The following is a 14,778-nucleotide window of genomic DNA, read 5'->3' as shown; positions in this document are numbered from 1 at the left end:
CTCTCATTAATCTAGTCTTTAAAATATTTTCTTTTCACAATAATTAAATCATTAAATTATTAAAATCAACTAAAAGATTCTAAACTATTAAAAAAATATATCAATTTAATCCATAAATTATTATGAAAAAAAAAAACAAGTGTTGTTAATTGATGGACTAAATAATTGGATGGAAGAATAGTTTTGATTTTAATAGTTTAAGAATAAAAAAGTTGATAAAAAGTTTTTGATTTTAATACTTTAAGAATAAAAGAGTTGATAAAAAAAAAGTGGATATTTTAGTGATTAAATTAAATTGACAGTTTTTTTGAGGAAAAATTAAATTGATAGTTAAAAAATACAATTACAAACGACACAAGAAGGGTGCCGTTTTGGCAAAGGGAAGAAACAAAGCGAGTGAGTGAGTGAGTTGAATGAAAAGGCGAAAAATCGGAGTGATGGAAGAAGATTTGGAATTTGGGAAGAAGGTTTCGATAAACGACGACACAATGGAAGTAGTAGTTGATTCCACCAAAATCGCTGTTTTGCTTCGTAGTTTTCTCGATATTCAACAACGCAGAGCTCAAGCTTATTCCAAACTCAAAAGGTTCGTTACTTCGTTTTTTATTCCGCGAAATTGCACAAAAATTCAACTTAATTTCTATTTTTTTTATCTTATTTTTTACTTTATATTATATATTATTTGTAAGTATCTTTTGATCTGTAACCTATGGCTAAAAATGACTCAGTTATCAATCCCAGAGAGCAAGATGACTGTTATTTTGTAATGTTAGTAGTTATGTTAGTTTCCGGAGATAAACCCGAGACCTCCTCGTTTAATGTCGCTTAGCTCACCAACCGAGCTACCTACACGGGACTTTTATACAGTCAATCTAACTTAAACTATGTGTGTTTGGTATCAGGGTGGGTATGTCAGAATCACGGCGATCCATTGTGATTTTACAGAAGCTAAAAAGTGTAGCTTTTGGAAAATCACAATAGGTCGTTGTGATTCTGACATACTCGCCGTGATACTAAACATAGGCTATATCAATGTTGTCAACAGTGGAGTTGTTATTTGACAACACTGTAGTTTGTACAAGCGTGTTGCGGAACAATAACAATTTGTTCAAATTCTGCTACACAATAGTGACTATTTGACAACATTGTATAGTAGATTCGTAATGCATAAAAACTCAGCAACTGCATATGACTATTTGTGAAAAATTATAGCAAGAATGAGACAGCGAGAGAAGCCTAACCGGTGTTACGGTATATTTAATTTGCGACATTCCTGAAACACCGAACTGAAAAGCCCAAACGTGTAAATCTTGCCAGAATGTTTTTGGAATTTTGACCTAATTCTGAGATGTGGTACTATAGCGGTTGCGGAAGCCATTATTTTGACTGCTGCTTCAGCCGCTATACTAGATGGTTCTGCCATTGTGTGCCATGTAGACGCCACAGACTGATTTACTCTGTTCACTGTTATAGCACACTATTGACAGCACTTTTTATATTATGTAATTAAAGTCTAAAATATAATTAAATTTCTAGATTTATGTTGGTTGTTTTTTAAAAGGTTTTGTAAATTTATGTTATACTCGTAAGTTAACTTCAATCTTAGGGAGTAATGCTAGTGTGCAGTGTGCACCTTTTTCTATTATGAAAATTCATACAATGTATTAATAGGGCTATTGGATCTCTGATAGTGTGTCAATGTTACTTGCCAAATGTTTCATAATGACATTGAAATTTGACACTTGGCAGTGGATTTTCTGACTACATGACTTCTGGAGGGGAATTGGCTTATCAGCAGCTTTGTGGTGGAATCACTTCAGAGTTTAATGATTGCTCAAAAAAGGTTTGACACATAATCCTAACATTATCGTTTTCTTTTAATATAAAAATATTTTGTTTAATTTTACTGCATTCTTTAACAATTTTTTTTTTTATCTTTTCTGATTTAGCATAGGTCCGTGAAATGGAGTCGCTGTTTCGGAGCCCTGACTATAGCCGCATTGATCTAGCACAAATCCTTAGAGCTGTTCAAGAACAGGAAAAGCAGAAACTGCATCTGGTAAGCCCCTAGTTTAAGGACATTTCTTCTACTAAATACAAACTTCATTTGTTTGTACTGATGCATAAAACCTATGATCATTCTGTATGAATGTTCTTTTCTGTACTGTTTTCTTTTTATATCTTCTATCTGGGTAATGTTAAAGTTCAAACTTAAACATGCTACAATTTATGTTTATGATGTTTTATGTGCATTATTGGTATATCGAGTGGGAACTATTTGACCATTAAATCTTCGGCAATTCTTCTATTGTTAAATTATTGAAGTGTTTTGTTAAGGTGGTAAGCACAGAAAACCTGTTTAATTTAATCAACTATAATTAGTATAAGTGACATAGTAACTTGATCCTGTTGGAATGTTTAGTCAAATGTATCGAAGTTTCGTACCCTCAAGGATGTTCCTTTAATTCCATGTTTGTTCAACCTGTTAAGGCTCTCTTTGTTTGGTTAAAATATTAGCTCAACCTGGTGAATATCTAAATGTAGCCTTCTTATTTAAGTTAAATCAACTTTTTACGAAAGTGCATCCTCGTTTATACCAAGATTAAGGCTTTTTCTTCCTTCTATATGACATGCTACCTCAAATCAGCTGTTTTCGGAAGAAAAAAAAATTATGAACTGTGTAACACCCTTGGTTGGATTAGGGTAGTTTCTCTTACTTAATACAAAAACTTCAGTCCTGGTGCAAAATCAGAAAACTTCTCCTTGATCAGACTTAACACATTACTTCTACACAAATACGTATCCGATCACACTAAGAAAAACAGTAATGATTTTGTTGAATCACTTGAATGGAACGATTATATTTACTTTGCTGTTCTTCCTCAAGTGACGTTGCTTGCAGTTGGTTGACCTTGAAAATTTTGCACGGATAACATGATAATGGATACCAGTTAGTTATTCTGCTTACTTTTAATTGTGGACGTGATTTGAACTCTTGTTGCTTTTAATCTGCACTCACCTTAATTCAAGTGTTTTGTATTTTGCTGATAATTGCTTCACTTTAAAGACAGCTACCCTTCAGCTGTTAAAGAAAGCGGGTCGGCCATCCGAACGACTGGTAAGCCATGATAATTGCAAATTTACAAAGCCAACAGAGCATGAGTGTGTCCATGTTAAGGAGATCACTGAAGCTTCTGGGACTGAAGAAGCAGAAGCGGATGCCGAGTATGATAATGCTGTGAATGAAGCTATTAGAGGTGTCCAGGATGCTGTCATGGTCATCAATGAACATCTAGAAGAAGTCAGATATGAGATTGAAGCACTTGAAGCAGAGTGATACTTGACTGATTCATTATTAAAATGCTCAGTGCTAACAGATATTGGCAGGTGTTTACAACCAGTGGAATGTACATAGGCGCACTAAAATGCAGTTCGTGAATTTTGTTGTCGCAAGTAATTTATATTAAAATGGTCAAAAAAAGATTAAGAAAATTTATTTAGATGTATTTTTAACACCTCATTACTTGATTGTAATGGATGGTTATTTGGATGAGTACTCAAATTCAGACTTAAGTTTTAGTCGAGTCAAATTTTTCTTTATGATAAATGAGTAGGATCATCCATGTTCTTTACATCTTCCCCTTTTGCTATTTTAAAAATTATGTCATTTGTTCAACATTGTGAAATGAAAACCAAGTGTAGTTTCATTTCTGCAATTTGTTCCCAGGTCAAGCTAATCATCAGTACATTTTAAAATTGCCTATTAGGGGGAGCAACTTTCCTCATCTCAAAATCATTTCCGATGTTCACAAGTACTGTTTTTGTGCCATCCACGTGTACATTTCGATATAAATTATTCTGTCAAAAGTATACTTCAAAAACCTTGTGTGGTGTTTTAGAAATGTAGAAGGTAGGGAAAGTTGCTCTCATACAAATATGTCCTCTGCTATGGCAACGGGGCGGGGACGGTTTTTTTCTTCCCAGTCCCCGAATCTCCAACTGGAGTGAAAAATAGAACTCAACCCTATACCTAATGAGATTCAGGTATATCGTCGCATGATAATTATTTTATCCATTCTAATCATCAACTAACTTTGACGCTTGGATCCTTCTAACTCTGAGTTGATATGGGTAGAAAAGCCACCTGCTAATCCGCAACTAAGAGAGACTAATCAAAGTGATTGAGTATTCAAAGAAAACCTTCTAGTTGTGTCCTGTCTTTACTTAAAACCTTCTTGTTGACAACACCCCCAAGGTATCCTCGATCGTCAATTCTATCACAGTTCAACACCCCTAATATGTCTCGTTATACTAATGCAACATATTTATGACATAAACACCATCAACTATCATTGTTATACAGTACTCAACTCATATCCATGACATGAGTACGTCACCATGGATTAACTTATCATTCATCGTCAACATATTAATAATTAACACATCAAGATAAGTCTTTTGACAAACTAACTCACGTTTAACTTCACTATTATTACTAATTACATTTAGTTCTCATTCTTTTATTATAAAGTAAGTACTTTTAGATGGAAAATACTTGTGTGGACCAGGGACCAAATCCCATTGTGTGGTCACAACCAAAGAAATGGGAGAGAAGAGAGAGAAGAGAGAAGAGAGAGAAAATGGAAAAAGTAAAGAAAGAAAGAAAAAACTATGTGTGTGACCAAACCCAATTGTGTGGTCCTGGTCCACACAAGTCTTTCTCCTTTTAAATACTAAGTTAAGGTTAATTAACTATTCCTCCTACTCAATCCACTTATTAATCGGGTATCTAATACCTACGAATCGGTTATCTTATAATAACTTAATTGATTGCCTACATCTCACTAACTATTTATTACTAACTAAATCTTCTAATCAATTCAAATCAATCACTCAATCGATTATATAACTTTAAATATTCAATTATTGCATCAATTAAGGAATTATTAGCCTAAATCAACTTATTATCTCATCTAACAGGTATCGTGATCAACATTTAATATACTTATTGATAGTCACCACATATACTACTTATTGATAGTAACCACATTTAATATACTTTAGTATTAAAAACATTGTTCTTAAGACTTTGTATTGAATATCAATTTCTTTGCACTATGGTGATTTGCTAAAAGAGTAACTACTAAAGACACGTTGATGGGAAGAAAATAAGTTTAATAGTAGAAGAAATAATATTTTGGGATTGTGGTTTTCACCATGAAAGATATCAACTCGATCTTTTTTTTTTTGAAACTGTAAATATTATTGATAACGAGCTTGTGCAAGATGCACTAAAAAGCACGCGGGGAAACAATACAAGAACAGCAGCTGCACTACACACAAGCTGCACGAACAAAACACCCAAAAAAACCAAGAGCCAAAATGGGCAGCCCTTACAAACATGTAACAGAGAATAAAAACTCCCTAATGCAAAGAAAACACCACCAAAAGCAATAACAGCCGCGTAGCAGAAGCAGACCAGAAGCTGAAAACAGGAAGCACTGACAGGAACATCTTGAACAGCCCAAAAACACGGCCAAAACACAGCCAAAAGCGTGTTACCTCCGCATTCACTCTTCCGGACACCAAATCCATTCATAATGTAAACAGGCTGCAAAGTTGGACCTTCCCAATAGCCATTTCCAAGATACAACTTTAATCTCCTCCACAATCTCATCCACCCTAATAGCCTTATCATTAAAAATACAATCATTTCTAGCTTTCCAAATTAGCCAAATGACTTGCAACCCCTTCCAAACCTTCTTATTAGTATGCTCCCCATTCCAACATTCCCAATGAACAAACAAGTTCGGAGGAAGAAATTAAAATTAAGCCATTGCATCAAAAGCAACCAAAAATTTCTCGCAAAATTGCAATGTAAGAAAAGATGAGATGTGGATTCGGCCACATTTAAGCACGCCACACAGTTAGTTGTAACATCGGGAGGTAAACAATTTCTTCTAGCAAGGTTGCTTCTCGTCGGGATCCGATCATGAAGAATTCTCAAAGAGAAAGCCACAACTTTCGATGGAGCCGCGGATTTCCAAATTTGACGAAACACGTCTTCTCCCCTTCCGTTCGGTTATCCTAAAAAATCATCAAGCCCTCCAACTTCTTATACAAAGAGTTAACCGAGAAAAACCCATCCTCCTCCAATTTCTAACCCCAACGATCCTCCCTTTGTCTCCACCTAAAACCCTCCAAATCTTCCATTAATCTATTCAAAATATTTGTCTCCCACACAAAGAATTGGCACCTCCAACTAAACCCCTACTCCCGCCTTGTGTAGAGCCTACCCACATCTCTACTTCCGTTGCTTCTTATGGATTAGACATTAGGAAGAGTCTTGGGTATGTTACCATTAAAGGCACCTTTCCCTTCCAAGCCACCTTCTAGAGCTAGTATTAGAACCGTTACCCACCCGTCTTTCAACCTCCTCCTTAAACCACGAAGAATCACCCCCCCCCCCCCCCCCCCCCCCGCTATAGATTCACTAGGTCCTTCCACCACCTAGAAGCCACCCGAGTCCCCCACGTTTTATTTCCCACATCCAATTGAGTAATATATGTTGGAACATTAGTGTGATGTTGGAAAATAAATTGGAAGGTTAAACACCAAGTAATCATACTTTGATCTAATGTTGTGTGAATTGAAAAAATAGAGTGTGGGGGTCCCACATAAAATAGAACACACACATTACTAGTGTTTAAATTGCGGTATTTAATTTTAAATACTTAATAATGATAAAAATAATAGTAATTATTATTTTTATTCAAGAATATCACTTCCCATAAATTTAGTTTATGGTGGTTGTGATAAGAATAAGAATTTAATTAAATTTCTTATATTTCCTTCATTCGAATCCAATAGTTTGTTTCCTCCACTTTTGTGGATTTGTTTGTTTTGATCCTATCCACAAGTGTTGTTGAACTGATTAATGGATAAACTTCATTTTAATTTTATCCATTAAGAGTAACTGTTGTCGCAATTTGTGCTAAAACAGTTACAGAATCTCTATATAAATAGAGGACTCCATCAGTTCAAAAATACACCAAATCGCACAGTTGATGCTTCCTGTGCAGTTTCTCTCTTCTCCCTCCGACTTGTGTTAACAAGTTTCTTCTGCTTCTACTCCTTTATGTTCCTTCGGAATTAAGAGTGTTCTTAAGACCATAGTCCCTTTTCGGTCTAATGTCCCTTGGGAATTAAGAGTGGTCTTAAGTTCATAGTCCATTCGATAATATATGTCCCTTCGGAATATAGAGTACTATTAAGATCATAGTCCCTTTCGTAATAATAATGTCCCGTCGGAATTAAGAATGATCTTAACAGTATATAAATTATTTCAATAAATTTACTATTTAAGGAGAAATGGTGGTATCACCATATTTGAGTGGTCGTAGTACCATATTGAAAGGTTGGAGAACTTAAAGGTTAGAATGGTGGAAACACCATATTTGAGTGGTTTTGGCACCATATAGAATGGTAATAATATCATATTAAAGTGGTTTCAGTATATTTGAGTGGTCTTAGAACCATATTTGAATGTGTAAATCTCGAACGATTTTCTACAGTGCAGTAGTTAATCGAACAGTTGTAGCTGGGCTTGTTTTATCCTGGAGGCGGCGTGGTTGATTGTCTACCTTGCACAACTTTGGGTAGTGCCACAAAACGTCTTAAAGAGAGTGACCTGGTTGTGACTCAACCTAGTAACAACTTCGGTAGATAATAGAATTTGTAAATTCAAATATAACAGTTTGAAAATCCAAAAGCAACAATTTTAAGACGTTTCGATCTACTATGTTTACCGAAGAAGTTACTTATTAAGGTTAAGTTGTCTCTAAATATATTAAGGATAAATCAAGCTATAGAAATACATCTTTTGACTGAAACGATGAAGTGATTGTTGTTTTTAAATAACAACACTAAAAAATTCAAATACGTTGAATTTGTTTGAAATATGGTTTCGAAATCAGAGCCATATAGTGAAACAATAATTTGTTACAAAACATATTATTTGTTACAGAACCAAACAAGTTTAGTTTGTTACGAAACATAAGAAATGTTTGGAGTTGAAAAGAAAATAATTTGGTACTGTTTGTTACAAAACAGTAACTAAAATTGATAATGATAAAATTGATAAATTTGTTACAAAACATTAAAGAAAAAGGGATTGCGCCGTAAAAGAAAAAATGTGAGGTTGTTATTTCGTTTTGATGATCTCATAAATTTTCGGATGAAAACTCACTTACGTGCTGCCTGTACCATGATAAGAAACAAATGGTCATTACTATTTGTATAAAAATGAGAACATTGATGAATCAAAGAAGGGATCAATTTTCTTTTGAAACAAATTATTTGAGAATTTTTTTCCAAATATTTTGTATAAAAATAAGAAAGAATCTGAATTTCAGATTTCTATTGAATAAGACTGAGTTGACTCAGACTTAAAAAAGAGAGACTTGTGTACCATGCATTCTTGTGGGAAAAGACTGCACTTTGATGGTATGTTAAAAATTAAATTCTCCTTCTATTTTACTAGTTGTGTGATTTTAATATTTGACATATCAAAATTTATCACGTGAACAAGCTTTTAATTTTAAATTTGAGTAACTTGGATTTAATTCCAAAGTTATATGATCAGACAATTTTATTTGTTGCAGTCAAGATATATGAACCAAAAGTTCATATAAATGAATTTAGAGAATATGAATCTCTAAACATAATAAATTATTATATGTGTGAATTTGATGACACATAAACTAGAAATGATAAAATGATGTTTTATCATATTTATTAATGACTGTGAATTTTGGAAAATAAAATTGATATGCTTGAATGTTCAGTTTTTATAACGAAAATTGAAATTTATAGAGTACCCAAGTCTAAGAACAAAAATTCTAATTAAGAAATTTTTGAAGAAAAGACAATCCAACTTGTCTTATTTTTGAACTTGGGATTATCTGGGCTATATTTAGATTCTGGACCCCAAGAGAGTTGAACTCACTAGTAGAGTTTATGAATGTGTATTCATCGGGTATGCGATAAATAACGAAACATATAGGTTTTATGACCTAAATGTTAAAGTGATCATAGAATTCAAAATATGTCACTATGTGAATATTTACCCCTTTAACTAAAGAATAGTGGGGGCACCAGTGGAGGCTCTAATGGGAGCACGACATTAGTGGGGGCAAAATAAATTCCCTTCTAAAAATTAAGAACTAGTGGGGGCACTATATCTAATCACATTCATGTAATTAGAAATAGTTATGAAAACATCATACGAGATGTTATAGAACCTCAAGGAGGTAAGAAAGCTAAAATTGCTAAAGAGTATGAACTTGGTTTATACATTGGAAGAAGATTCATTAAGCCTTAAAGAAGTTATATCCTCATTGGATGCTGAATTATGGCAAAAGCAATAAACGATGAAATGAATTTTCTAGAGTCTAACAAAACATGACACTTGGTTGACTTGTCTCATAGTTGTAAAACCAATCGGTTGTATTTGGATTTTGGAAAAAGGAACTAAAACCTGATGGTACGGTTGATGAATACAAGGCTTTCCTTGTAGTCAAAGGTTTTAGACAAAGAGAAAAATATAGACTTCTTCGACATTCATTCACCAGTCACAAAAATCATATCCATAAGAGTACTAGTCCCTTTAGCCGCCGTTCATAACTCGATAGTACTCTAAATGGATGTGAAAGTTGCCTCATATTATGGTGAACTAGAAGAAGAAATCTATATGAAATAACCTGAAAGTTTTGCGATTCATGGACAAGAAAACAAAGTCTGTAAGTTAGATAATTCTTTGTGAGGTCTACTCCTAAGGAATGACATGAAAAATTTGACATTCTAATGCTATCGAATGAGTAAAAAGTGAATGAAAGTGACAAATAATATTTGCACGATCATATGTCTCTATGAAGACGACTTGCTCATATTTGATTTAAAGATTCATGTTATGAATTATATGAAATCATTGTTTATCAATAACATTGATAAGAAAGACCTAGACAAAGTTGAAGTAATTCTTGGTTTCAAGATTACTAGATCAGAAAAGATAACTTTTTTGATAAATCTCACAAAGTTGAGAAGATCTTAAGGAAATGTAATTATTTCACCGAAAACTTGCAATCATATATTATGATCTAAGTGTAAGAACACTTGAGATGGAGTTAGAAAAACAGAATATACGAGCATCATTGGCAGCACTTAGGTATGCCACTGAATGTATTAGATCCGACATTGTCGATGTCGTGAAACTCTTGTGCAAGTTTACTAGTAGACGGATGAGAAGCATTGCCATGCTATAGAAAGAGTCATGAGGTGCCTTAAGAAGACTATGACTCTAGGAATACTTCAAGAGGTGTAACCTATTGTACTTAAATTGTACAATATATAAAATAGAACTTCAGATGATATTTAGCGACTAGTGACTGCACATTGAGCATCACTAGAGGAGTTGTTTGTTAAAACAAATGATATTGACTCAGTCCACTATGGAATTAATCTGGGATGAGAACACTAGAGAAAACTAGTGAAGAAGCAAGTTGACAAGATGCTTGCTAGTTGAGATCCCTTAGTGGATAAAACCGTTTCCAGAAGTGTTAATTTGTTGTGATAGTCTGCAGCTATTACAAAATTGAGAATCGTTACCATAATGGTAAGAGATGATTATTAAGTCATGAACACATAAAGTATTGGAGAGCTAGCTACTCTCAAAAGGAACGGTTAAACTAGATCATGTACGTACTGATAAAGAATTAGTCAATCCTTTGATGAAAGGAATTACTAAAAAGAAAGTCCTAAACACATCCAATAGGATGGGACTAATGCCCAAAGGTCACAAGTGATGGTAACCCGACCTACATGACTGGAGATCCCAAGAAATAGGTTCAATGGGTAATAACAAGTCACAAGTGATAGAACATGCTATGTTAAAAGTAAGAAAGCATGATTCATGCAACGATAGAAGGATGAGATAATAGAAACTCTTAATGAGATCTATACTCAATTTGGAGTGGAGTACATAGCTACAGGAGTACTCTTGATAGACTCACCTATACGAATGTGGAACTAAGGGCCGGTTCCTATGGGATTCGGGGCAGAATACCTAGAGCGTTCGTTAAAACTGGGATACACGTGCAAGGCCATAAATGCACGGGCTTTTAGAATACACCTTATGAAAATGTTTGTGTGTGGGTTCTATGTCTGAGATAGAGTTCAATGCTGTAAGCAACTCTTGTTAATCAAAATTTTACTCGCTATGCAAAGGTTCAAGTTGTAGGCGACACCTTTGTTTATTAGCAACCTTATAGAAACGTTTTGACGTTATTATTGAAACCATTTTTTAAATTCAAGTGGGGGATTGTTGGAACATTAGTGTGATGTTGGAAAATAAATTGGAAGATTAAACACCAAGTAATCATACTTTGATCTAATGTTGTGTGAATTGAAAAAATAGAGTGTGGGGGTCCCACATAAAATAGAACACACACATTAGTAGTGTTTAAATTGCGGTATTTAATTTTAAATACTTAATAATGATAAAAATAATAGTAATTATTATTTTTATTCAAGAATATCACTTCCCATAAATTTAGCTTATGGTGGTTGTGATAAGAATAAGAATTTAATTAAATTTCTTATATTTCCTTCATTCAAATCCAATAGTTTGTTTCCTCCACTTTTGTGGATTTGTTTCTTTTGATCCTATCCACAAGTGTTGTTGAACTGATTAATGGATAAATTTCATTTTAATTTTATCCATTAAGAGTAACTGTTGTCGCAATTTGTGCTAAAACAGTTACAGAATCTCTATATAAATAGAGGACTCCACTCAGTTCAAAAATACACCAAATCGCACAGTTGATGCTTCCTGTGCGGTTTCTCTCTTCTCCATCCGACTTGTGTTAACAAGTTTCTTCTGCTTCTACTCCTTTCTGTTCCTTCGGAATTAAGAGTGTTCATAAGACCATAGTCCCTTTTCGGTCTAATGTCCCTTCGGAATTAAGAATGGTCTTAAGTTCATAGTCCCTTCGATAATATATGTCCCTTCGGAATATAGAGTACTATTAAGATCATAGTCCCTTTCGTAATAATAATGTCCCGTCGGAATTAAGAATGATCTTAACAGTATATAAATTATTTCAATAAATTTACTATTTAAGGAGAAATGGTGGTATCACCATATTTGAGTGGTCGTAGTACCATATTGAAAGGTTGGAGAACTTAAAGGTTAGAATGGTGGAAACACCATATTTGAGTGGTCTTGGCACCATATAGAATGGTAATAATACCATATTAAAGTGGTTTCAGTATATTTGAGTGGTCTTAGAACCATATTTGAAGGTGTAAATCTCGAACGATTTTCTACAGTGCAGTAGTTAATCGAACAGTTGTAGCTGGGCTTGTTTTATCCTGGAGGCGGCGTGGTTGATTGTCTACCTTGCACAACTTTGGGTAGTGCCACAAAACGTCTTAAAGAGAGTGACCTGGTTGTGACTCAACCTAGTAACAACTTCGGTAGATAATAGAATTTGGAAATTCAAATATAACAGTTTGAAAATCCAAAAGCAACAATATTTAGGCCATATTTCTCCACCAACACCTCCTTCCAAAGTGTCGACTCCCCTTGCAACAACCTCCATTTCCATTTAGCTAGCAAACTCAAATTAACCAACCGGACATCCCTCACGCCTAAACCACTATCCACTTTTAATTGACATACTATATCCCATTTCACCCAACTTATCTTCCAAACTCCCCTCACACCACCCCAAAGGAATTCCCGTTGAATCCGAACAATTTTCCTCCAAACCCCCACCGACATCTTCATAAAGGACAAGTAAAAAATTGGAATAGAGTTCAAAACGGAATTGAGAAGAACGATTATCCTTTCAAAACTTACGAACCTATTTCCCCAGAATTCAATTTCTTAGTTAATTGCTCCAAAAGAGGATCCCAAGTAGCGACGCTTGCCGGATTTGCCCCCACCGGTAGACCCAAATATTTGAAAGCGAATCTACCTTCGCTACAATATAATTGAGAAATTGACAGGCCATATCCATAAACTCCGGCGAGACATTGATCCTCATTAAACAACTTTTGAAGAAGTTAATTTTCAAACCCGACACAATCTCAAAACCTCTCAACAAAGCTTTCAAAGTCCAAAGATTCACCACGGTTGCCTTACCAAAGTTAATTTACAACACTCCTTGTGTTGGGTAGAACTGTTTGTTTGGTTAATATATTTTAAAGTTAAATATGTTTTTGGTCCTTATAAATATATCACATTTTCGTTTTAGTCCCTCTAAAATTTTCCTTCAACTTTTAGTCCATATAAAATTTTCAATCGCTATTTTTGGTCTCTATTTTTAAGTTAATTTTTGTATTTTTTTTAATGAAATTATGCTGAAATGTGTAGAATATTGTAAAAAAAAATTCCCAAAAAAATAGATTTTTTTAATAAAACATAAATTAAATATGAATTTTTGACCGTTAAAAATATAAAAATTCATATTAAATTCATGTTTTGTTAAATAATTCTAATTTTTTTTTGTGAAGATTCTTATAATATTATGAATTTTTCTGCAAAATTTTATTAAAAAATATGAATTATACATATGAGTTTACTTTAAAAGAGTGACACCAAAAGTGAAGATGGAAAATTTTTGAGGGACTAACAGTTGAAGAAATTTTTTAGAGATACTAAAACGAAAAGTTGACATATTTATAGGGACCAAAACCATATTTAACCCTATATTTTATTTTGGTTTGTTAAAAAAAAGGGTTAATTATGTTTTTGGTCCTTACATATAAGTTAAAAACGAAGGCTTTGGTAGATCACACTAAATATTCATATTAGCAAAAATAAAAATATCTAATAAATGATGTCACATCATAAATGAATACACTACGTCATTAAAAAAAATTCCAAAATAAAATGAGGGACTAAAATTCTGAAAAAAGGTTTATATAAAGGGAACAAAAAATTGATTTTTGAAATAAGGACCAAAACTTCATTTTTAAAAAATACGAGGACAAAAAATGGAATTTAATGCTAACTTTTATTATAAAACTTCCTTAAAAAAACTTTTATTATAAAACTTATTTGTAAGTAAAAAGTGATGTGTTTCATCAAGAAAAAGTAAAACTTCTTCAAAAAAAAAATCCAAGAAAAAGTAAAAAGAAAATAAAATGATGAGTAGTTCAATCCATATATTATAATAAATAGCAACGAAATTATATCATATTCATTTGACAATAAATGTGGTATAATTTTACATTAAAAAATGGATTATAATGCATTCATTGTACAACTTGCAAGAAGTGAAGTAAATGGAGTGTTCTTTTTTCAACTGATGGGAAATGGAAGATAAGGAAGATCAAGAACATTCTATTGAAATTTTGAGTAGATATTGTTGGAGCAAAATGTGTTTAACAATGAACCTTAAAGAGTTTTGATGATAACAAGGTATTAAAAATTGTAAATTGGACTAACTAATTTTTGTTCAAGTGTACAGGACCATAGTTAAATATTTACATCATATAAAGGTTCTGAAGAACAAAAAGAGAGCTAAGGATTAAAGAAAAGGAAGCTTTGAAGCGTCTGAAGAGAAGTGCTCCTGAAGACTAAAAGTGCTCCTGAAGACAAAGTGCTCCTGAAGACAAAGTGCTCTGGAGACAAAAGAATGATGACGTCATCAGATGCTGAAAGTCATCAGAAGCAGAAGTTCATCAGAAGCGGGTAGTTCAGAAGCGACTTCA

General features: G+C 33.4%; 1 protein-coding gene across 1 annotated transcript; it reads left to right on the top strand.

The window, feature by feature from the left end:
* The first annotated feature begins 356 nt into the window (after positions 1 to 356).
* On the top strand, positions 357 to 3,632 carry LOC146935050 (DNA repair REX1-B protein). Its single transcript, XM_085750251.1, has 4 exons — positions 357 to 586; positions 1,750 to 1,843; positions 1,955 to 2,059; positions 3,068 to 3,632. The coding sequence occupies exons 1-4, from the start codon at positions 414 to 416 to the stop codon at positions 3,335 to 3,337; spliced, it is 642 nt and encodes a 213-aa protein (XP_085606377.1). The 5' UTR covers positions 357 to 413; the 3' UTR covers positions 3,338 to 3,632.
* Positions 3,633 to 14,778: the final 11,146 nt, after the last annotated feature.

Source organism: Medicago sativa, chromosome 3, assembly GCF_051527215.1.
Source record: "Medicago sativa cultivar Bolivia chromosome 3, Bolivia_mono, whole genome shotgun sequence".
NCBI lineage: Eukaryota > Viridiplantae > Streptophyta > Magnoliopsida > Fabales > Fabaceae > Medicago > Medicago sativa.
Note: the sequence above shows the minus strand (reverse complement) of the source record. Positions and strands in the feature narration are given on the sequence as shown.

Excerpts from the sequence above, each read along its gene's own strand:
- LOC146935050 (XM_085750251.1), top strand. The coding sequence starts at position 414 with ATGAAAAGGCGAAAAATCGGAGTGATGGAAGAAGATTTGGAATTTGGG. Across the intron at positions 587-1,749 it reads GCTTATTCCAAACTCAAAAG|TGGATTTTCTGACTACATGA; the intron begins GTTCGTTACTTC and ends GACACTTGGCAG. Across the intron at positions 1,844-1,954 it reads TTAATGATTGCTCAAAAAAG|GTCCGTGAAATGGAGTCGCT; the intron begins GTTTGACACATA and ends GATTTAGCATAG.